The following is a 22,462-nucleotide window of genomic DNA, read 5'->3' as shown; positions in this document are numbered from 1 at the left end:
GGCATGCTGCTTCGATCTTCCTTATAATTTTCTAATTCTGGTCTTTCTTCAAACAGTTCTTCCGAAATTTTTTGATCCCCTTTGTTCACGACAATTGACATTGGTCAGAAAGTCGTCATCACGGAAGGCGACCGTCTCTTCATACGCGCTCACCTATTGCAAGGCACTCCTGATCCGATCGTTTCGTGGACCCTGCCGGATGGATCAATCCTAAACGTGAAAGAGCGACACGGTCACATTTTCGTTAAAAGAAACGGCACACTCGAGGTGAAACGCATTCAGTCCGATGACAAGGGCCGATACACGGCAACGGCGACTAACAGAGTCGGTAACGTTACGGCAGTTTCGCTAGTTACTGTCGTCATACCGTGACAGTGTCCGCCGGATTGAGTGACTCGTCTCACGCGAGCTGTTGCATGTATAACATAGGCAGATCTAGAGACTCGATCCCAATTCCTAGGACAACGCATATCGACGTTAGCGACAGAGTTCTCATGCTAGTAGGCAATGATAGATAATATACATAGACATGTATATCTGTGGTGCAAGAAAATAAAATTAGCAAATCCCGTTCATCCATTGGAGATCTAAATTCACTGGTGATATTAACTGGGAGGAGGGCCTGGCTTCGAAGAGCTATGACGGCAGCTATGTCGTTGTTCTGGTCTTTGGCTGCTCTACTTGCTTTCGGACTGGTCGGGCACGCAACAGCTCGATTCAGCTGAAAGCGAGAGTTAGAGACAAAGACGACGGAGTTGAAAACAACGTTCCTTTGCCCTAAAGATGGAGAAGAATCGTACCGTCCCTTATTTTCTGCTTTGGTCCAAGCAAGGATACTAGTATCCCTGGTCCAAGCGGTACTGTTGACGAGGTTGTGAATGTAATCCAGGTACGGAGCCTTGCAACAGAATCCCGTGCCCAGGTGACTTCGCACTTCCTTGATTCTCTCCAAAGGACCTTTTTTCTCCAGAGCCGTCCATGGTCGAGGTTCCGCCGTCGTCTGTACGGAATCCCATTCGCGGCGGCGGCGATTGGTGTAAATGTCCGCATCCACGCTGGCAATTCCCTATGGATTCGAACGTATCTCACCAAGCCGGGATTTCCGCGCCAGCGACGTTCTTGTGGTCGCTTCCCGGCTAAATTCCAGAGAGAAGTCGGGTCCATCGCAAATTAACGATAAACAGAACCCTGTAAAAGTGTTCATTTCAAACGTTACATTGGATAGGCTACAGGTACTGTATGTGTCTAATTTGTTTTTCAATTGTATACGGTCTGTCTTCCCTAGGTGGAATACTATCTGGAGCGATTGTTCAGCGACGTGCGAACCAGGTACACGATTTCATTGAATGAAAGGTCAGTAACAGCATAGATTAAATAGAGAATTCTCTATTTCATCTATGGTGACAGTGTCCGCCGGATTGAGTGACACACGCGAGCTGTTGCATGTATAACATATACGCAGTGTGATAGGCAGATCTAGACACTCGACCCCAACTCCTAGGACAACGCACATCGACGTTAGTGACAGAGTTCTCATGCTAGTAGGCAATATACATGTACATGTATGTAGAAGACTTTGTGGTGTAAGATAATGAAATTAGCAAATCCCGTTCATCGATTGGAGATCAAGCTAATGCAATAAGAACTCTTTTTATCCTTTCACAAAAGAACGTGAAAGACTCTTCGAAGCAGCTATGACGTTGTTCTGGTCTTTAGCTGCTCTACTTGCTTTCGGACTCGTCGGGCACACATCAGCTCAATACAGGTAAAAGCGAGAGTTAGAGACAAAGACGACGGAGTTGATAACCGTGTTCCTTTGTGTGACCGAAAGATGGAGGAAAACTTGTTCGTGCACCCACCCTTGCGGTAGCCTTGTGCTCTCCTCTCCTTTCCCACGTTAAAACGCGCGTCTTCTCAGGCGTCAGAGTGTGCATTATCATTTGCGTTGGTCCAAATGGTAGTCCTGTCGACGAAATAAACTGCGATCCAGTTACGAAGCCTGACGGAGCTCCGGCGCCCTGCCCATGCAAACCCGTGAAAGGTGACTTCCCACAATGCCCTTTCTTGATTATCTCCAAAGGACCTTTTTTCTCCAGAGCCGTACACATTCGGGATCTTCAGGTGAAAGTGAGGGTTAGAGACAAAGACGACGAAATTAACATTGTTCCTTTGTGTGCCCTGAAGATGGATGAGAATCGTTGGTTCGTGCACCCACACTTGCGGACCGGACGGTAGCCTTAGCTCCTCTCCTATCCTTTCCCACGTTGACAACGCGCATCTTCTCAGGCGTCAAACCGTCCCTTATTGTCTGCGTTGGTCCAAGCGGGACTGTCGACGAGGTCAACTGTGATCCAAATACGAGGCCGCCTTACCAAGCTCCGATGCCTTGCAACAGAATCAACTGCACAGGTGACTTCCCACGGATGCACTTCCTTGATTCTCTCCAAGGACCTTTTTTCTCCAGAGCCGCCCGTGATCGCGGTTCCACAGCCGCTCGTACAGAATCCACCCATTCTCGGCGGCAATAACGCTATTGTAGCTGGCCAAAATGTGCAAATCCACGCCAACAATTCCCTGTGGATCGATGTGAATATGGACGAGATGGGAAATCCAACGGCGACGTTTTCGTGGTCGCTTCCCGGCGGCGAAACGGTGAATGCCGGCGAGACGTCGGGTCGATTTCAAGTGCACAACAACGGAACTCTTGCGATTACAAACATTGGATTGGGCGATGAGGGCGACTACGAAGTTACGGCTTCGAACAGCGCCGGCTCAGACAGAATCACGTCGACCGTCACCGTTCTAAGTAGGACGCTGTGGGGGGGGTTTCTGTTTATTTTTGCTAAGCTTCCTTTTTGCATTGCAGGCTACAGGTGTGCGTCTAATTTGTTCTTCAATTGTTCTCTTGTATACGGCCTGTCTTCCCTGTAGGTGGAATACTGTCTGGAGCGATTGTTCAGCGACGTGCGGACCAGGTAGACGATTTCATTCAATGAATTGTTATCTATCGTTCACGTGGGGCGACATTTAATTATCTAGGAACGCAAAGCGCTTCGATTTTTTGCAGTAACGTCAAGAGCGGAGGAGCTGTAGTCGACGACAGCAATTGCCTGCATCTCGATAAGCCCGAGCTGCCGTCACCGCGACCGTGCGTGCCGGACAATCCTTGCTGTCCCGGTTAGAGCTGTCTTTATTCCCCTTTGCCTATTTCCTTTGCATTGTCTTAGTTTAGAGCCGCCCATGATCTTTGAAGCCGATCCTTTGGTGCAGCCAGACACTGTTCCGTATCAAGGTTTTACCATCGACGCCGGTCAAAACGTAAGTATGCATCAGGGTCAATCGATGAGAGTCAACTCGAGGATCGTCGTCGGCTGCGTGCCGGATCCGTCGATCGAGTGGACGCTTCCCAACGGCTCGAAGCTCGGCCCCGGCGAGACGTCGAACGGCGTCCGAGTCACGCAGAACGGCGCTCTTCGCATCGACGACGTTCGACGCAGCGACGACGGCACGTACACGGTGACGGCGACGAATTCGCAAGGAACGGACACCGCGTCGACGACGCTCAAAGTTCTTCGTGAGTAAATCGCTTTGTCGTTGAACGAGATCCGTAATGTGATTTTCTTCTTTTCTAGTATTCAAGTAAGTTCTATGGAATTGAAGTTGGCAGTTTTGAGAGCAATTGGTGTTTAGTTGGGAGACGATCAGAGGATCTTGCACTCACACATGTGGGGATCAAGGTGAGTTAATAAACGATCAACTGCACTATTATTACTTTTGCTTCTAAGGCATTACTCCATTTTTGCTACTGTGTCGAGACGAATTAGAAGGGAGAACTGATGACGCAGTTAACTGCAACTCAGCTACTCGACCTCTGCAGCCTTTACCTGAGCCATGCAATCGAATTCCATGTCCTGGTTAGTAGCAATTTCTAAGGAAAAGCATGCCTTACCTTCTACGTAGAACCGCCGGTATTTGCAACTCCTAATCCTCTCGATCAAACGTTCCCTGTCCGCGACGGCGATTGGTCCGTCACTCTCGGACAAAACGTGACGATACTCAAAGATAATCAGCTAACAATCGATGCCCAGGTCATTTCTGGCCTTCCTACTCCGACAATCACGTGGACATTGCCGGACGGCACGACCTTGTCAGCAGGCGAATCGTCGGACAGGGTCAGCGTTTCGTCCAACGGAACGCGGCTGACGATCCAGGGAATACAGGACTCAGACAGGGGATCGTACGTAGCCACGGCAGAAAACGAAGTGGGAACTGCAACGGGGACGACTGCGGTGACCGTCATAGGTAGACCGAACCGAAGTCGTTCTTTTCTCTTCTGACTCGTATTTTCATAGAGCCTCCCGTATTCCGAACTCCGCCTACGCCACCGGCTCAGACCGACCCCATTCGTAACATCGATCAATCGATTGAACTGGGTCAAAACATTCTTATCCGTTCGGGAAATGAACTCGTGATTGACGCCGTCGTGACGGAGGGATCGCCTAATCCGACAGTGGTCTGGACGCTCCCGGACGGAGGGACTCTCGGCGCCGGCGAACGATCCGGTCGTTATCGCGTGTCGCCCAATGGACGTCGACTGACGGCAAGCAATATGCAGGTGGGAGACGGTGGAATGTTTGTCGCCACGGCGACAAACGATGCCGGATCGACAACAGGACGATCGCAAGTGACGGTCGTCGGTGAGAACGCAATATCATGTTTGACGTCGTAACAATTCTCTGTTTGTTAACAGAACCGCCTGTTTTGAAGTCGGTTGAGCCGCTCGACGAACCGTCGCCGATACCCAATGAGGACTTCTCAATTGACGTCAATCAAGACGTTTTTATCCTCGCAGGTCGGCGACTTCTCGTTAACGCCGAGTTGACGGCGGCAACGCCGCCCGCGTCGATCTCGTGGTCGCTTCCCGACGGCTCGTCTCTCTCGCCCGGCCAGACGTCGGGGAGATATCGAGCGCTAGCCAACGGATCGCTCGAGGTGACTAACATTGAACTGGGGGATGAAGGAGTGTATACGGTGACGGCGACGAATCGAGCCGGTTCGGTGACGGGAAGTACGACGGTGACAGTGAGAAGTAAGTGACAGATTGTCTGTCTCGCGTTAGTCATGACGTTCTTTTTTCTTTTAGGTTTTCGGTACGTCAGCATTTTTTCTGGTGAACAAGCCCTCACTTTGTTTTTTAGGTATGACGTTATTGTTGGGTCGTGCACGCATACTTGTCGACCAGAAGGTACGTCTTGCACCACCTAATCCTGCTTCTCCTCCCTCCAAAGAGCGAGAAGATATTCGAATTGAGAGCGGCCTAATCACATTACATTTGGTATATTTATTCAGATACGTATAGTAATAATAATAACGCCGCCTTTACTCTGCTGATAATTGTGACAACCTTACATGTATTACGGTTTGCTAAGCATTGTTGAAATCTTTTAGGTGTTAAGCCTTCACTCGTCATATGTATTGATGCTAATGCAAGGACTGTGGACGAAGTAAACTGCGGCCATTTGATAAAGCCTGTTCAGCCGCCACCGGAGCCGTGCAATCGAATTCCTTGTCCAGGTAAGACATATAGATGAGTTTCTCTGTAAATGCAACTGTTGCGTCCGTCAGTGCCACCCGTGTTTGTCATGCCCGAACCTCTTGTTCAAATCTTTCCAATTCCCTGTGAAAATCTCAGCATCTCGTTGGGTCAAAACGCTATCATTAAAGAGGGACAGCGCCTTGTCATTGACGCTCAACTGCAACCGGGCGCCGAACCGGCTGCCTCGTTCGTCTGGACGTTGCCCTCCGGCGAGACGCTGCGCGCCGGCGAGAGAGTGGAGAACGTGCGCGTCAACGCCGCCGGCACGCGTCTGACTGTCACTGACATAGCGACAGGCGACGCGGGTTTGTACATCGCAACGGCGTCCAATTCCGAAGGATCAGCGACGCTGAATTCAACGATTACCGTCGAACGTAAGCACCGTTGAATGATAGAATGTACAGCGTTTTTATTTATGCTACGTTTTAATAGGATTCAGGTGATAAAGGATTTTTTTGCGAATGTCTGCAGAACGTAACGTAACGACCTTTTTTGAATAGTTGGCGTGTTGTAACTGGCTCGTGTACTCGCACCTGTGGAACTGACGGTGAAGTGCGAGTCAACGTGTTCTTTATACCTTACTTACTGTTTTGTCGTTTATAGGCATCAACCCGTCACTCGTTCTATGCGAGGACAATTCGGGTCTCTCAGTGGATGAGATCAACTGCTGTGATCCGAAGCCTGCGACTCCGCTACCGAAGCCGTGCAATCGAATTCCTTGCCCAAGTAAGACGTCGAGATGAATTTTTCTCCGGCGGTTTTAAATGCAATTTTCACGTTGTCAGCAATACCGGTGTTGACCAAACCCGATACTCTCGTTCAAACGCGTCCACTTCCCTGCACCAACGTCGACATCTTGCTGGGCCAAAACGCCATTGTTCACGAGGGGTATAGTCTTGTCATTACCGCTCAGCTGGGCCCTGGCGTCACGCCAGCCCCCACGTTGGTCTGGACGTTGCCGTCCGGCGCGACGTTGGGCGCCGGCGAGAGTTCGGGGAACGCTCGAGTCAACGGTGCCGGCACACTTCTTACGGTTAGTGGCATAGCGCCAGGCGACGTGGGTTCATACAGCGCAACGGCGACCAATTCCGAAGGATCGGACACGCTGTCTTCAACAATCACCGTCGATCGTAAGTATCGTCGTTCACGGTGACGTATACGCTATTTTCTATACGATATTTTTAATAGGATACAGGTGATTCTTTGCAGTTGTCTCACGTAATGAGAATGACCTTTGAATAAATAGTTGGGATGTCGTTATTGGCTCGTGTACTCACACCTGTGGTCCACTAGGTTAATTTAGAACGAGCATGTACTGTATGCCTTCCTTATTGTCTTGTTGTTTTTTAGGCATCAAACCGGCACTCGTTCTATGCAGGAACGATTCGAGTTCGGGTGCCACAGTAGCTGAAGCCAATTGCTGTGCTGAGAAGCCTACGACTCCGCCACCGGAGCCGTGCAATCGAATTCCTTGCCCAGGCATGCCTTTCTCATTTCCCTTTTCAGACTACTAATTCTCTTTTGTTTCGTTCAAAAAGTTCCGCCGAAATTTTTTGATCCTCCTCGGTACGACCAGCCTGAGCGACCGATTTCTGACAAAGACCAAACGATCGACGTTGCTCAGGATGTGCTTATCATCGAAGGCAATCGTCTCGTCATACGCGCTCGCGTAGTGAAAGGCATTCCCGATCCGGACGTTCAGTGGACCCTTCCTGATGGATCAACTCTCGGCGTGAACGAGCGACGCGGTCGTTTTTCGGTGAGAGACGACGGCCAGCTTGTAGTAGATAATATTCAGTTAGACGACGGAGGCACGTTTACGGCGACGGCGACGAATGAAGTCGGCGAAGATACGGCAGTTTCGCGAGTTACCGTCATACGTGAGAAACGTCGATCCTTCTTCCGCTAATGCGCGTATATCCATACACACATATAGGAAAGGCGGAGATAGTCGACAGGCCTCCTCAGATTAAAGTTCTGCCGTCGTTTGTACAGAATCCGCCCATTCGCCGCGGCGATTTCGCTATTGGAGCTGGCCAAAATGTCCAAATTCACGCTGGCAATTCGCTATGGATTGAAACGAATCTCGCCAAGCCGGGAATCCCACCGGCGACGTTTTCGTGGTCTCTTCCCGGCGGCGAAACGGCGAATACCGGCGAGATGTCGGGTCAATTTCAAGTGCACGAGAACGGAACTCTGGTGATTAAAAACATTGGATTGAACAATGAGGGAGACTACGAAGTTACGGCTTGGAACAGCGCCGGCTCAGACAGCATCACGTCGTCTGTCACCGTTCTAAGTAGGACATAATAATTGGCGGTGTTCCTTACAATTTTTTAATTCTTTCCTTTCTTCAAAAAGTCGGTCCCAAGTTTTTTGATCCTCCTCGTTTGGCAACTATTGACATTGGTCAAAACGTCACTATCGTCGAAGGCAACCGACTCGTCATACGCGCTCGCGTAGTACAAGGCGCTCCTGATCCGGTTGTTTCATGGACCCTGCCGGATGGATCGACCCCAAAAGAGCGACGCGGCCGCTTTTCCGTTAGGAAAAGCGGCGCGCTTTTGGTGAAGCGCATTCAGTTGGCCGACCAGGGCCGATACACGGCAACGGCGACTAACAGCGGCGGTGAGGTTACCGCAGTTTCGCGAGTTATTGTCATACAGAAGTGACCCGGCACATATACACGCGCGTATGTAGAAGGCAGATGATACATGAAACCCGACCTCTTTCCTATAACATGTAGAAGGCGATCGAATTGAATACTGTAGAAATGAACAGCCAGACAGTCTCGCGTAGCCAGACCCTTTCTCAAGGGAAAGGGTCTGGCTACGCGAGACTAAGTCTGTCACTGGATCCGTTTTCATAGACGAACACACTTCCGTGGTGCAAGACGATGAAATCAGCGAATCCCGTTCATCGATTGGAGATCAAACTAATGCAATAAGGGCCCCCTTTTTATCCTTTCACAAAGAGACTTAAAAGACTGAAAGAGCTATGACTTTGTTCTGGTCTTTGGCTACTCTTCTCGCTTTCGGACTCGTCGGGCACGCAGAAGCTGAATTCAGGTGAAAGCGAGAGTTAGAGACAAAGACGACGGAGTTGAAAACAATGTTCCTTTGTGTGCCCTAAAGATGGAGCAGAATCGTTGGTTCGTGCACCCACACTTGCGGACCGATCGGTAGCCTTCTACTCTCTTCTCCTCTCCCACGTTAACAACGCGCATCTTCTCAGGCGTCAAACCATCCCTTATTATCTGCATTGGTTCAAGCGGTGTTGTCGACGAAATTAACTGTGATCAAGGTACGACGCCTCCTTACCAAGCTCCGGAACCGTGCAACAGATTCCCCTGCAATGGCACACGTAAGATGCACTTCCTTGATGATCTCCAAAGGACCTTTTCTCTCCAGAGCCGCCGCCCACGACTCCAGAGCCGACCACGATCGAGGTTACAACACACCCAACAGCTCAATTCAGGTGAAAGCGAGAGTTAGAGACAAAGAAGACGGAGTTGAAAACACTGTTCCTTTGTCTGCCCTAAAGTTGGGACGTAATCGTTGGTTCGTGCACCGCCACTTGCGGACCGACCGGTAGCCTTAGCTCCTCTCCTCTCCCACGTTGACAACGCGCATCTTCTCAGGCGTCAAACCGTCCCTTACTGTCTGCTTCGGTCCAAGCGGAACCGTTGACGAGGTCAACTGTGATCCAAATACGAAGCCGCCTTACCAAGCTCCGGAGCCGTGCAACAGATTCCCATGCGAAGGTGACTTCTCCCATGCACTTCCTTGATTCTCTCCAAGGAACGTTAATTCTTTTCTTTCTTCAAAAAGCCTTTCCCAAGTTTGCCGATCCTCCTCCTTTCGCGACATTTGACATTGGTCAGAAAGTCGCTATCATCGAAGGCAGCCGTCTCGTCATACGCGCTCGCGTAAACGGCACTCCTGATCCGGTTGTTTCATGGACCCTGCCGAATGGATCGACCCCAAAAGAGCGACGCGGCCGCATTTACGTTAAGAAAAGCGGCACGCTTGTGGTGAAGCGCATTCAGTTGGCCGACCAGGGCCGATACACGGCAACGGCGACTAACAGCGTCGGTGAGGTTACGGAAGTTTCGCGAGTGATTGTCATACCGAAGTGACCCCGGGCCGCGAGCTGTTGCATGTATCACTGCATGTGGAAGGCAGATGATAGAGACTCGACCCCTTCATAGTCAACTCATATTAGATCATATGCAATCGATTCCACGTCTTGGGCGCATATATAAACTGTTTACATTGATACATCCGCGGGGGAGCGACGGCGTGATGACACTATTTATTCGCAAATGAAGTAGGACAGGAATCTAATGTAATAGGAACGCTTACTAGCAGACGAATCGTGCAGCGGACCGGCAATCGGATCGGAACCGATCCGTGAGGCTTTTTGAGCATGCGCAATCCTGTTTCCACAACAAAACCACTTTCTCTTGCGAGATCGTCTTCGCAAACGGTATGTCAACCGACTACGAGACACCGAGAAATAGACAAATGGTTCAAAAGAGTTCTTTTTTCTTTTATGGACCCCCTATCGGTCGTCATGATGGCGTCCGATAGTAATTGGTCGTCATGATGACGTCTGATAGTCGATGCTCCATTCCCATTGATTGAGACTGAACACACTTCCGTGTGCTGGCTAATGAAATCAGCGAATCCCGTTCGTCGAATGGTGAATCGAGCTAATCCAATAAGAGCCCACTTATTGGTCCTTTGTCACACGCTGACAGCCTCAACTGGGTTCAAGGTGGGAGCGCAAAGAGCCATGACTTCGTTCTGGTCTTTGGCTGCTCTTCTCGCTTTCGGACTCGTCGGGCACGCAACAGCTCAATTCAGGTGAAAGCGAGAGTTAGAGACAAAGACGACGGAGTTGAAAACATTGTTCCTTTGTCTGCCCTAAAGTTGGAACGTAATCGTTGGTTCGTGCACCGCCACTTGCGGACCGACCGGTAGCCTTAGCTCCTCTCCTCTCCCACGTTGACAACGCGCGTCTTCTCAGGCGTCAAACCGTCCCTTACTGTCTGCTTGGGTCCGAGGGGTACTGTCGACGAGGTCAACTGTGATCGAAATACGAAGCCGCCTTACCGAGCTCCGGAGCCTTGCAACAGAAAACCATGCGAAGGTGACTTCCCACGGATGCACTCGATTCTCTCCAAGGACCTTTTTTATCCAGAGCCGCCCATGATCGCGGTTCCACAGCCGCTCGTACAGAATCCACCCATTCCCGGCGGCAATAACGCTATTGCAGCTGGCCAAAATGTGCAAATCCACGCCAACAATTCCCTGTGGATCGATGTGAATATGGCCAAGCCGGGAATTCCAACGGCGACGTTTTCGTGGTCGCTTCCCGGCGGCGAAACGGTGAATTCCGGCGAGACGTCGGGTCGATTTCAAGTGCACGACAACGGAACTCTTGTGATTACAAACATTGGATTGGGCGATGAGGGCAACTACAAAGTTACGGCTTCGAACAGCGCCGGCTCAGACAGCATCACGTCGACCGTCACCGTTCTAAGTAGGACGCTGTGGGGGGGTTTCTGTTTATTTTTGCTAAGCTTCCTTTTGCATTGCAGGCTACAGGTGTGCGTCTAATTTGTTCTTCAATTGTTCTCTTGTATACGGCCTGTCTTCCCTGTAGGTGGAATATCGTCTGGAGCGATTGTTCAGCGACGTGCGGACCAGGTAGACGATTTCATTCAATGAATGGTTATCTATCGTTCACGTGGGGCGACATTTAATTATCTAGGGACGCAAAGCGCTTCGATTTTTTGCATTAACGTCAAGAGCGGAGGAGCTGTAGTCGACGACAGCAATTGCCTGCATCTCGATAAGCCCGAGCTGCCGTCACCGCGACCGTGCGTGCCGGACAATCCTTGCTGTCCCGGTTAGAGCTGTCTTTATTCCCCTTTGCCTATTTCCTTTGCATTGTCTTAGTTTAGAGCCGCCCATGATCTTTGAAGCCGATCCTTTGGTGCAGCCAGACACTGTTCCGTATCAAGGTTTTACCATCGACGCCGGTCAAAACGTAAGTATGCATCAGGGTCAATCGATGAGAGTCAACTCGAGGATCGTCGTCGGCTGCGTGCCGGATCCGTCGATCGAGTGGACGCTTCCCAACGGCTCGAAGCTCGGCCCCGGCGAGACGTCAAACGGCGTCCGAATCACGCAGAACGGCGCTCTTCGCATCGACGACGTTCGACGCAGCGACGACGGCACGTACACGGTGACGGCGACGAATTCGCAAGGAACGGACACCGCGTCGACGACGCTCAAAGTTCTTCGTGAGTAAATCGCTTTGTCGTTGAACGAGATCCGTAATGTGATTTTCTTCTTTTCTAGTATTCAAGTAAGTTCTATGGAATTGAAGTTGGCAGTTTTGAGAGCAATTGGTGTTTAGTTGGGAGACGATCAAAGGATCTTGCACTCACACATGTGGGGATCAAGGTGAGTTAATAAACGATCAACTGCACTATTATTACTTTTGCTTCTAAGGCATTACTCCATTTTTGCTACTGTGTCGAGACGAATTAGAAGGGAGAACTGATGACGCAGTTAACTGCAACTCAGCTACTCGACCTCCGCAGCCTTTACCTGAGCCATGCAATCGAATTCCATGTCCTAGTTAGTAGCAATTTCTAAGGAAAAGCATACCTTACCTTCTACGTAGAACCGCCGGTACTTGCAACTCCTGATCCTCTCGATCAAACGTTCCCTGTCCGCGACGGCGATTGGTCCGTCACTCTCGGACAAAACGTGACGATACTCAAAGATAATCAGCTAACAATCGATGCCCAGGTCATTTCTGGCTTTCCTACTCCGACAATCACGTGGACATTGCCGGACGGCACGACCTTGTCAGCAGGCGAATCGTCGGACAGGGTCAGCGTTTCGTCCAACGGAACGCGGCTGACGATCCAGGGAATACAGGACTCAGACAGGGGATCGTACGTAGCCACGGCAGAAAACGAAGTGGGAACTGCAACGGGGACGACTGCGGTGACCGTCATAGGTAGACCGAACCGAAGTCGTTCTTTTCTCTTCTGACTCGTATTTTCATAGAGCCTCCCGTATTCCGAACTCCGCCTACGCCACCGGCTCAGACCGACCCCATTCGTAACGTCGATCAATCGATTGAACTGGGTCAAAACATTCTTATCCGTTCGGGAAATGAACTCGTGATTGACGCCGTCGTGACGGAGGGATCGCCTAATCCGACAGTGGTCTGGACGCTCCCGGACGGAGGGACTCTCGGCGCCGGCGAACGATCCGGTCGTTATCGCGTGTCGCCCAATGGACGTCGACTGACGGCAAGCAATATGCAGGTGGGAGACGGTGGAATGTTTGTCGCCACGGCGACAAACGATGCCGGATCGACAACAGGACGATCGCAAGTGACGGTCGTCGGTGAGAACGCAATATCATGTTTGACGTCGTAACAATTCTCTGTTTGTTAACAGAACCGCCTGTTTTGAAGTCGGTTGAGCCGCTCGACGAACCGTCGCCGATACCCAATGAGGACTTCTCAATTGACGTCAATCAAGACGTTTTTATCCTCGCAGGTCGGCGACTTCTCGTTAACGCCGAGTTGACGGCGGCAACGCCGCCCGCGTCGATCTCGTGGTCGCTTCCCGACGGCTCGTCTCTCTCGCCCGGCCAGACGTCGGGGAGATATCGAGCGCTAGCCAACGGATCGCTCGAGGTGACTAACATTGAACTGGGGGATGAAGGAGTGTATACGGTGACGGCGACGAATCGAGCCGGTTCGGTGACGGGAAGTACGACGGTGACAGTGAGAAGTAAGTGACAGATTGTCTGTCTCGTGTTTAGTCATGACGTTCTTTTTTCTTTTAGGTTTTCGGTACGTCAGCATTTTTTCTGGTGAACAAGCCCTCACTTTGTTTTTTAGGTATAACGTTATTGTTGGATCGTGCACGCATACTTGTGGACCAGAAGGTACGTCTTGCACCACCTAATCCTGCTTCTCCTCCCTCCAAAGAGCGAGAAGTTGAGAACGGCCTAATCACATTACATTTGGTATAGTAATAATAATAACGCCGCCTTTACTCTGCTGATAATTGTGACAACCTTACATGTATTACGGTTTGCTAAGCATTGTTGAAATGTTTTAGGTGTTAAGCCTTCACTCGTCATCTGTATTGATGCTAATGCAATGACTGTGGACGAAGTAAACTGCGGCCATTTGATAAAGCCTGTTCAGCCGCCACCGGAGCCGTGCAATCGAATTCCTTGTCCAGGTAAGACATTTAGATGAGTTTCTCTGTAAATGCAACTGTTACGTCCGTCAGTGCCACCCGTGTTTGTCATGCCCGAACCTCTTGTTCAAATGTTTCCAATTCCCTGTGAAAATCTCGACATCTCGTTGGGTCAAAACGCTATCATTAAAGAGGGACAGCGCCTTGTCATTGTCGCTCAACTGCAACCGGGCGCCGAACCGGCTCCCTCGTTCAACTGGACGTTGCCCTCCGGCGAGACGCTGCGCGCCGGCGAGAGAGTGGAGAACGTGCGCGTCAACGCCGCCGGCACGCGTCTGACTGTCACTGGCATAGCGACAGGCGACGCGGGTTTGTACATCGCAACGGCGTCCAATTCCGAAGGATCAGCGACGCTGAATTCAACGATTACCGTCGAACGTAAGCACCGTTGAATGGTAGAATGTACAGCGTTTTTATTTATGCTACGTTTTAATAGGATTCAGGTGATAAAGGATTTCTTTGCGAATTTCTACAGAACGTAACGTAACGACCTTTTTTTTGAATAGTTGGCGTGTTGTAACTGGCTCGTGTACTCGCACCTGTGGAACTGACGGTGAAGTGCGAGTCAACGTGTTCTGTATACCTTACTTACTGTTTTGTCATTTATAGGCATCAAACCGTCACTCGTTCTATGCGAGGACAATTCGGGTGGCTCAGTGGATGAGATCAACTGTTGTGATCCGAAGCCTGTGACTCCGCTACCGGAACCGTGCAATCGAATTCCTTGTCCAAGTAAGACGTCGAGATGAATTTTTCTCCGGCGGTTTTAAATGCAATTTTCACGTTGTCAGCGATACCGGTGTTGACCAAACCCGATACTCTCGTTCAAACGCGTCCACTTCCCTGCGCCAACGTCAGCATCTTTCTGGGCCAAAACGCCATTGTTCACGAGGGGTATAGTCTTGTCATTACCGCTCAGCTGGGCCCTGGCGTCACGCCAGCCCCCACGTTCGTCTGGACGTTGCCGTCCGGCGCGACGTTGGGCGCCGGCCAGAGTTCGGGGAACGCTCAAGTCAACGGTGCCGGCACACTTCTTACGGTTAGTGGCATAGCGCCAAGCGACGTGGGTTCATACAGCGCAACGGCGACCAATTCCGAAGGATCGGACACGCTGTCTTCAACAATTACCGTCGATCGTAAGCATCGTCGTTCACGGTGACTATTTTCTATACGATATTTTTAATAGGATACAGGTGATTCTTTGCAGTTGTCTCACGTACTGAGAATGACCTTTGAATAATAGTTGGGATGTCGTTATTGGCTCGTGTACTCACACCTGTGGTCCACTAGGTTAATTTAGAATGAGCATGTACTGTATGCCTTCCTTATTGTCTTGTTATTTTTAGGCATCAAGCCGGCAATCGTTCTATGCAGGAACGATTCAAGTTCGGGTGCCACAGTAGCTGAAGCCAATTGCTGTGCTGAGAAGCCTGCGACTCCGCTACCGGAGCCATGCAATCGAATTCCTTGTCCAAGTAACTCGTCAAGATGACGTTTCTCTTTAATTGGTTAATACAACTGTCTCATCGTCAGCGGGACCCGAGTTTGACGAGCCCCCGCCTCTCATTCAAGTGCGTCCTATTCCCTGTGAAAATCTCGATATCTTGTTGGGTCAAGACGCTACCATAAAAGAAGACCAGCGCCTCGTCATTGTCGCTCGACTGAAACCGGGCGCCGTGCCAGATCCGTCGTTCGTCTGGACGTTGCCGTCCGGCGAGACGTTGGGCGCTGGCGGAAGATCGGGAAACGTGCGCGTCAACGCCGACGGCACTCGTCTGACTGTCGCTGGCACGACGACCGGCAACGCGGGTGTATACAGCGCGACGGCGACGAATTCCGAAGGATCGGTCACACTGAGTTCGACAATTTCCATCTATCGTAAGCATCATTCATTCATTGTGACATATAGGCACTGTTTTCTATAACCCTATTTTATATTAGGATACAGGTGATTGCATTCTTTGTGATTTTCTGACCTGACGACTTTTTGAGTAGTTGGAGTATCGTTATTGGCTCGTGTACTCACACCTGTGGTCCACTAGGTTAATTTAGAATGAGCATGTACTGTATGCCTTCCTTATTGTCTTGTTGTTTTTAGGCATCAAGCCGGCACTCGTTTTTTGCAGGAACGATTCAAGTTCGGCTGCCTCAGTAGATGAAATCAATTGCTGTCCTGATAAGCCTACAACGCCGCCACCGGAGCCGTGCAATCGAGATCCCTGCCCAGGCATGCCTTCCTCATTCCCCTTTTCAGACTACTAATTATCTTTTGTTTCGTTCAAAAAGTTCCGCCGAAATTTTTTGATCCTCCTCCGTACAACCAGCCTGAGCGACCGATTCCTGACGAAGGCCAAACGATCGACGTTGCTCAGGATGTGCTTATCATCGAAGGCAATCGTCTCGTCATACGCGCTCGCGTAGTGGAAGGCATTCCCGATCCGGACGTTCAGTGGACCCTTCCTGATGGATCAACTCTCGGCGTGAACGAGCGACGCGGTCGTTTTTCCGTGAGAGACGACGGCCAGCTTGTAGTAGATAATATTCAGTTGGACGACGGAGGCACGTTCACGGCGACGGCGACGAACGAAGTCGGCGAAGATACGGCAGTTTCGCGAGTTACCGTCATACGTGAGAAACGTCGATCCTTCTGCCGCTAATGCGCGTATATCCATACACACATATAGGAAAGGCGGATATAATCCCAGGCGAAGATAGTCCCACTCTCGATCCCAGTCTTCCCATACCTATCGAAAATCAACGCATCGACGTTGGCGACCGAGTTATCATGCGTCGCGGCAGACGTTTGGACATCGCGGCGACGATCATCGACCGAGTCACCCCGCCTATCCAGTTCACCTGGACGTTGCCCGACGGGACGGTTTTGAGGCGCGGCGAACGTAGCGGTCGATTCCGCGTCTTGGACGACTACACGCTACGAATTACCGACGTTACGTTTGACGACGACGGTCCGTACAGGGCGGCCGTGACCAACATCGGCGGGTCGGCTACCGAAACGACGGTGCTGACTGTGATCGGTATGGCTGTCGCTATTGGTCTCTCTCTTTGCTCAGACTAATACGTGCGAGTCGCAGATTATAGTTGGAGGGTCCGTGAATTTGGAGACTGCTCTCGCACGTGCGGTAATATGGGTAAGTTTTCGTTAGCAATCCCGTGCGTTTCTGGCTTATAATACGAAATTTGCCTTGCAGGAGTCCGTGGGCAAAGGGTTGTTTGCTGGAACGAGAAGACTCGATCTCGGGAAGACAATGATCTTCACTGTACTGTCGAACCGCGTCCCACTAGTCCGCCGCCGGCCAGTTGCAACAGAGAAGACTGTCCACCAGAGTAACAATCTTATTACTCATTTTCAACTTTAATTTTAATTAATTAAGGTGGGAAATGACTGGACGATTCGGTGAATGCTCGGCAACGTGCGAAGGAACTCAGACGGAGGTTATCGTTTGCAAGCAACTGCGGAGAAACGGCGACGTCATCGATGTCGCTGACAATCGGTGTCCTCAGCCCAAACCCATGGGACAGAGTCGGGGATGTCCTGGCTCCCCAGTCGTATCTTGCATAAGTAAGGCACTGTTGATACATAGATCTAGAGTAGGCAGTTCGTACGGACGAAAGGCGTCACGCGTTGCGCTTGGTTACGTCGCAGATATAGACGGTTTCTGAGGAGTTTTCTTTCCTTTCAGTTGCTCCCGAATTCATTGATACGCCGCCAGACCCCGGTCTACGAGACCTAACTAAGGATCAAACGTATATTATTCGACAGCGAGCCGAAATTTTAGCCGGAAATCGAATCTGCGTCGAAGCTCCGTTGAAGGATGGCACGGGAATTCCGCGAGATCAAACGTTTACGCGTTGGGTGCTTCCCGACGGAACCGTATTACAGCAAGGCGACTCTTCAGATCGCGTAGAGGTTTCAGAAGATGGGACGCTGTGCATTAACTTTGCGAACGAGCGCCACACGGGTACGTACAAGGCAATTGTGGAAAATGCTGCGGGAAAAGATGAAGCCGAAACTCCCATTCAAGTTTTCAGTAAGACTAAATGTTATTATTCTTGTTGTGTTGTTCTCTATCTGGACACGTAAGGATCTCCGTCTATTATATTGGAAGTGGACCAAACCACAGGCGGCTCAAGGGTGTATCCTCCCTCCAGAACTCAAGCACTGAGAGTGGTACCCCAGGATCTAGTCACTCTCGATTGCAACGCGACGGGAACCCCTCCGCCAACCGTTGTCTGGTTCCGCAACGGGGAGGAGATCGACCCGACGAGCCGTCGCTTCAATGCCCTTCCCGACGGGCGGCTACAGATCAACGACGTCAGCCTGGACGACTCGGCGAATTATACGTGCAGAGCGACAAACAGGCTTGGAGAAGATGTAACGACGCTCACTCTCACCGTTGAGCGTAAGGAATGTGCGCGCATGCAGCTGGTTTGGCTTTTTGAATCGTCCTTTTTTTTCAGAACCTCAGGCTCGTTGGGTCGTCGTTCGCGAGCCGTGCTCGGCGACGTGCGGATTGGGCACGAGACTTGTCGTGTCCGAATGCCGAAATAGAACGAACGACGCCGTTCTGCCGCTAGAGAACTGCGCCGGTCAGCAACGACCCATTCACTTTCGCGAAGATTGCAAGGACGCCGACTGCGAGGGAGTGTGCGTATCGATACCAAATAATAAAATAATTAAAAATTACGATGTATTTGTAGATGGGTGGTGGGACCATTTGGTGACTGCTCCGCTTCCTGCGACGGAGTTCGAAGGCGAGACGTCTTCTGTGAAGCAGAAACATCACCAGGCCGAACGGAGATCGTTGACGACAGCCAGTGCCCAGGTATCCAACCGCCGGCACTGGAAAGTTGTGGATTTGGAATAGATGCCTGTCCCCTGTATCTATGGGATGTTACTGCCTATAGCGATTGTTCAGTCAGATGCGGTTCTGGAACGCAGTCGCGCAATGTCACCTGCATACAACGAACGAGCGACGGCGAGCAAGTTGTGAGCGATTCGAATTGTTTCAGTCGTTTGGGACGGATGCCTCGTACGGTTGAAAGTTGCACGCGCGTGTGCACGTATGAGCCTGGCCCGTGGGGTCCGTGTAACTTCGACTCGGTATACAGCTGCGGCGATGGCACGCAGTCGCGCACTCTGACGTGCCGTGACAGCGAAGGAAATGCCATCGACGGGCGATTTTGTGAAGAAGGAGGAGTTCAAGGCATTGATTCGCAATCGTGCTACACACCGTGCCAGTGCGAGAATCACCAGTGGGATCCTTCCCCGTGGTCGGGCTGTACAAGATCGTGTGGCGGCGGCCGTCAGTATCGCTTGATTCGATGCAACTGCAACGTCACCGGCGTTCCGCGGCAGGTCAACGGCGAGGAATGCGCGATGTCGTCAACGGCCGGAGCGCGTCCAGAGGATGAGCGGAGTTGCAATCCTGAACAATGTCCGTGCGTCAATCACAGGTGGAGCCCCGGCCCGTGGTCAGACTGCTCGGCAACGTGCGGCGACGGCGTGGAAACGCGCAATATCACGTGCAGTTGCTATCGCGACGGCGTTCTGGAAGTTGATACGGACGAGAACCGGTGCAGCGCAAGAGCCTCAAGGCCGCCCAACAGTCAAGAGTGTCGTCGAAGTCGCTGTGAATGTCCGACGGCCACGTGGAATATCACCACGTCGGATTGCTCGAAATCATGCGGAAACGGCACGCGCGTCGTCGTATCCACGTGCATGTGCGACGGCGTGCCGACCGACGACTTGGTGTGCATCAACGACGCCGGTCTCAGCAAATCGCCTGCGTTCGAGTATTGCAATCCCGAAGAGTGCCCGTGCGTGAATTATAGATTCCAGACGACGCGCTTTTCGCCGTGCAATAAGCCGTGCGGCGACGACGCTGTTGAGACGCGATTCGTCACGTGCACGTGTCGCATCGAAGGCAATCGGGTCACCGTGGCGACGGAAAGGTGCCAAAACAATGGCCTGACGCCGCCGCCTAGTGAGAGATCGTGCGCCAAGCCGTGCCCGTGCGACACCGTCGAGTACGTGCCGGGACCGTGGAGCGAATGCACGCCGTCATGCGATGATCCCGCTGTCGGTGACCGCGAGCAGACACGAGATCTTGAGTGTCTCTGTACGAGAGGAGGCGTTACGGAGACGGTCGAGAATACGGTCTGCGATCAGTATTATTGGTACCCCTCTCGATCGACTCGATCCGGTCGACCGAGGCCTCCATCGAGAGACTCTCGTCCGGCTACGCGACGGCCGTGTGATCCGTGCAGTTTTGGCTGGACAGAGGGACGCTGGTCAAGAGTACGTTCGTCTGATAATAGTTCTTCGTTTTCTAAAATTGATTCTTTCTTCGGATGTAGTGCGCCCGCGACTGTCGTCATCGTCGTACGGTTACGTGCATTGTCACGACGAACGGAGTGATAGTGAACGAAAGCAACTGCTATGCTCACTCTTCGGCCAACAAACCAGAGACCGAGGAAAGATGCGATTACACCGGTAGCAGACCGCCAAAAACCATCTGGGAACCGTCCGCATTTGGTCCAGTATGCGCAATAAAAGCAAGTTCGCGTGCATTGTCTTGAGGGAGATTTGTATTTAGTGTTCCGCGAATTGCGGTATTGGAGTCAAGAGGAGAGCTGTTACTTGTGTCGATGCTTGCACGCGAGAGAGAGCTGACGGGTGCCGCGGCCGCCTTCGACCTCCGCACTTAAAGGCCTGTTTCGAGGGCCCATGTACGTTTAGTTATTTCCCATAGCCCGCCTTTCTCAATTGTTTACGATGTTTTGTGTAGGCGACGGCCCGTGTAGAGACAGGGTGAGCGGCCCCTACTGCGAGAGAATGGCGAGCAAACGATTCTGTGATCTTGACCTCAATTTCTATCGCTGCTGCGCCTCCTGCCGCCAGCATCGCTCTTAGAACCTCTCTCTCTCTCTCTCTCTCTCTCTCTCTCTCTTTCTCTTTTCTCTCTCTCTCTCTCTTTTCTTTCTTTCTTTCTTCCTTTCTTTTGTTGTACACGGGTAAGACACTGATAGAGCAGTTTTCTCGTTGCGTGTCTTTGTTTCTCTCCGAGTCTCCGCACTTTTCCACGTTTTTTTTTCTGGTCGTTTACTGAGTAGCAGTAGACTTTAGTTTCTGATGTCTTCAAGTCTGTAATTATCTGTTGCTATTAGAGTCTCAGACGAAGGCGTAGAATTGAAAGCGCGTTTCATGACGCTCTAGGCGGTTGTTACTACAGTAGATGCTTAGGTTTGAATTATTTTTTGTGCCTTTCAGGGCTCTAGATAAGCGTTGGCAAGCAAAGGCGAATATACAGAATCCTTTTCCGAAACGTGCAAGGTGAGCCGGCTTATAGAAATACGTACTCAAACCCTCAGTATATGTATTTGTCAAGAGAAAGTAAATTTACAGCGTGACTGTTCATAAAATTAGTCAATAGAAAAACGGTCGCCTATTTCACTCCGTACGCAGAAGGTGGCGAATTGAACCCGACACATTTCATAAAATTGCCTTGATACTTCTTGTAGTTCTCCCTGAAAACGCAGCGACCAGCAATTCGAACGGGAATGATATAGTCTTTCCGGACCGTCATTCCCAACGTAGAGTCGCACACGTCCTCGGACACTTCCTGGCCGATATACGAATACTCGCATTGGCCGAGTCCGCACGCGCATTCGTACTGAAGATTCTCGGCGAAGAGAATCGTTTCGGGCACGCGCCCCGGTTGGATATTGCACAGATACGTTGTGGGACACAACGAACTGTTGTAGCCGAGTTTTTTCGCTGTAGCGAGCGCGGCCTGCGTTGTCATTTGTGTGTAGTCGCACGCCTGCAGCCCGGCCGCGCTCACGTCCACTCGCGTATTGGCGACGCCGGCGTAGCGAGTCTCTATGACGTATTGCGAGTTGGGAGACTTTAGAGAGGCAATTATAGCGTCGGGCGTCATAGGGTTTTTTGCTCGGCAGACGGCGCGCTTGGCGATTTTAGTGCTGCGTGCGTTGATTCGAAGGAGTAGGAGCGCCGATGCAACCTAAAGAATGATGTGATAAAGGTTGACGTGTTGCGGGTTCGGTTTATATACTGACCAGGAACAAAGTGAATTTCATTGTTTAGCTAGATGAGGTACAATTTCGGTCGGTTTCTTGTCGATTTACTCAGTAGATTTACTGGTCTGGTATTGAGCCCCAGCCCCTTTATACCCGTCGCTCCCACCGGCAAATAACGGACGGGATCGCGTAGAAACGGGAGTGCCGGCATTTCCGTAGCGTTCACGCCGACTGGCGGTGTTGGAAAACACGGGACAAGTTTAGCTGCGGATGATGACCGTATTAGGAAAATAGGTCTTGTGATATCGCGTGCTCATATGTGCGGTGGAGTGCATAATATCGTATCTGAGAGAGCGGTAGAGGTGCTCAAGGACTCATTTTAGCTACAACATTTTTGATTTCTATTAATTAATGAATCCTATATACTAAAATGATCTTATGTCTAAATGTGTGGGCCCTGTTTGACTACACCATGACTACAGTACACTAACGGCCCTGGG

At 51.0% G+C, this 22,462-nt stretch overlaps 6 protein-coding genes and 2 long non-coding RNA genes across 8 annotated transcripts; 7 read left to right on the top strand and 1 right to left on the bottom strand.

The window, feature by feature from the left end:
- Nucleotides 1-1,637: 1,637 nt before the first annotated feature.
- Nucleotides 1,638-5,984, top strand: LOC136192190 (immunoglobulin superfamily member 10-like). Its single transcript, XM_065980711.1, has 21 exons — nt 1,638-1,765; nt 1,832-1,866; nt 1,919-2,041; nt 2,097-2,121; nt 2,185-2,231; nt 2,287-2,409; nt 2,465-2,806; nt 2,867-2,875; nt 2,932-2,964; nt 3,040-3,177; nt 3,233-3,574; nt 3,633-3,639; nt 3,691-3,737; nt 3,786-3,914; nt 3,961-4,302; nt 4,353-4,697; nt 4,751-5,089; nt 5,144-5,150; nt 5,199-5,245; nt 5,449-5,574; nt 5,626-5,984. Exons 1-21 carry the CDS (start codon nt 1,695-1,697, stop codon nt 5,982-5,984), a joined length of 3,036 nt encoding a protein of 1,011 aa, XP_065836783.1. The 5' UTR covers nt 1,638-1,694.
- A 351-nt stretch (nt 5,985-6,335) lies between these two features.
- LOC136192189 (immunoglobulin superfamily member 10-like) lies at nt 6,336-9,835 on the top strand. Its single transcript, XM_065980710.1, has 14 exons — nt 6,336-6,726; nt 6,785-6,791; nt 6,843-6,889; nt 6,947-7,075; nt 7,135-7,476; nt 7,533-7,895; nt 7,958-8,224; nt 8,466-8,664; nt 8,731-8,777; nt 8,831-8,959; nt 9,007-9,073; nt 9,140-9,186; nt 9,237-9,359; nt 9,427-9,835. The coding sequence occupies exons 1-8, from the start codon at nt 6,336-6,338 to the stop codon at nt 8,576-8,578; spliced, it is 1,659 nt and encodes a 552-aa protein (XP_065836782.1). The 3' UTR covers nt 8,579-8,664; nt 8,731-8,777; nt 8,831-8,959; nt 9,007-9,073; nt 9,140-9,186; nt 9,237-9,359; nt 9,427-9,835.
- A 302-nt stretch (nt 9,836-10,137) lies between these two features.
- Nucleotides 10,138-13,447, top strand: LOC136192188 (matrix-remodeling-associated protein 5-like). The gene is made up of 13 exons (XM_065980709.1): nt 10,138-10,300; nt 10,359-10,464; nt 10,531-10,577; nt 10,628-10,750; nt 10,802-11,143; nt 11,202-11,262; nt 11,563-11,909; nt 11,968-11,974; nt 12,026-12,072; nt 12,121-12,249; nt 12,296-12,637; nt 12,688-13,032; nt 13,086-13,447. Exons 2-13 carry the CDS (start codon nt 10,394-10,396, stop codon nt 13,430-13,432), a joined length of 2,208 nt encoding a protein of 735 aa, XP_065836781.1. The 5' UTR covers nt 10,138-10,300; nt 10,359-10,393; the 3' UTR covers nt 13,433-13,447.
- A 28-nt stretch (nt 13,448-13,475) lies between these two features.
- Nucleotides 13,476-14,348, top strand: LOC136192187 (titin-like). The gene is made up of 4 exons (XM_065980708.1): nt 13,476-13,581; nt 13,758-13,883; nt 13,935-14,279; nt 14,338-14,348. Exons 2-4 carry the CDS (start codon nt 13,799-13,801, stop codon nt 14,346-14,348), a joined length of 441 nt encoding a protein of 146 aa, XP_065836780.1. The 5' UTR covers nt 13,476-13,581; nt 13,758-13,798.
- A 57-nt stretch (nt 14,349-14,405) lies between these two features.
- On the top strand, nt 14,406-15,056 carry LOC136191954 (uncharacterized). The gene is made up of 3 exons (XR_010671051.1): nt 14,406-14,454; nt 14,511-14,633; nt 14,693-15,056. It is a non-coding gene; the product is annotated as an uncharacterized lncRNA (long non-coding RNA).
- A 43-nt stretch (nt 15,057-15,099) lies between these two features.
- On the top strand, nt 15,100-15,774 carry LOC136191955 (uncharacterized). Its single transcript, XR_010671052.1, has 3 exons — nt 15,100-15,191; nt 15,248-15,376; nt 15,435-15,774. It is a non-coding gene; the product is annotated as an uncharacterized lncRNA (long non-coding RNA).
- Nucleotides 15,775-15,858: 84 nt separating this feature from the next.
- On the top strand, nt 15,859-21,104 carry LOC136191947 (A disintegrin and metalloproteinase with thrombospondin motifs 9-like). Its single transcript, XM_065980378.1, has 14 exons — nt 15,859-15,943; nt 16,000-16,128; nt 16,188-16,529; nt 16,586-16,936; nt 16,994-17,050; nt 17,111-17,246; nt 17,294-17,481; nt 17,603-17,950; nt 18,005-18,322; nt 18,381-18,567; nt 18,621-20,220; nt 20,280-20,462; nt 20,519-20,651; nt 20,711-21,104. The coding sequence occupies exons 4-14, from the start codon at nt 16,687-16,689 to the stop codon at nt 20,833-20,835; spliced, it is 3,525 nt and encodes a 1,174-aa protein (XP_065836450.1). The 5' UTR covers nt 15,859-15,943; nt 16,000-16,128; nt 16,188-16,529; nt 16,586-16,686; the 3' UTR covers nt 20,836-21,104.
- Nucleotides 21,105-21,278: 174 nt separating this feature from the next.
- On the bottom strand, nt 21,279-22,202 carry LOC136191952 (uncharacterized). Its single transcript, XM_065980382.1, has 2 exons — nt 22,002-22,202; nt 21,279-21,946 (listed from the first exon to the last, which is right to left on the bottom strand). The coding sequence occupies exons 1-2, from the start codon at nt 22,020-22,022 to the stop codon at nt 21,368-21,370; spliced, it is 600 nt and encodes a 199-aa protein (XP_065836454.1). The 5' UTR covers nt 22,023-22,202; the 3' UTR covers nt 21,279-21,367.
- Nucleotides 22,203-22,462: the final 260 nt, after the last annotated feature.

The sequence above is a fragment of the Oscarella lobularis genome, chromosome 10 (genome assembly GCF_947507565.1).
Source record: "Oscarella lobularis chromosome 10, ooOscLobu1.1, whole genome shotgun sequence".
NCBI classification, from domain to species: Eukaryota; Metazoa; Porifera; class Homoscleromorpha; order Homosclerophorida; family Oscarellidae; genus Oscarella; species Oscarella lobularis.
The sequence above is the reverse complement of the archived record's forward strand: the minus strand, read 5'-3'. Positions and strand labels throughout refer to the sequence as shown.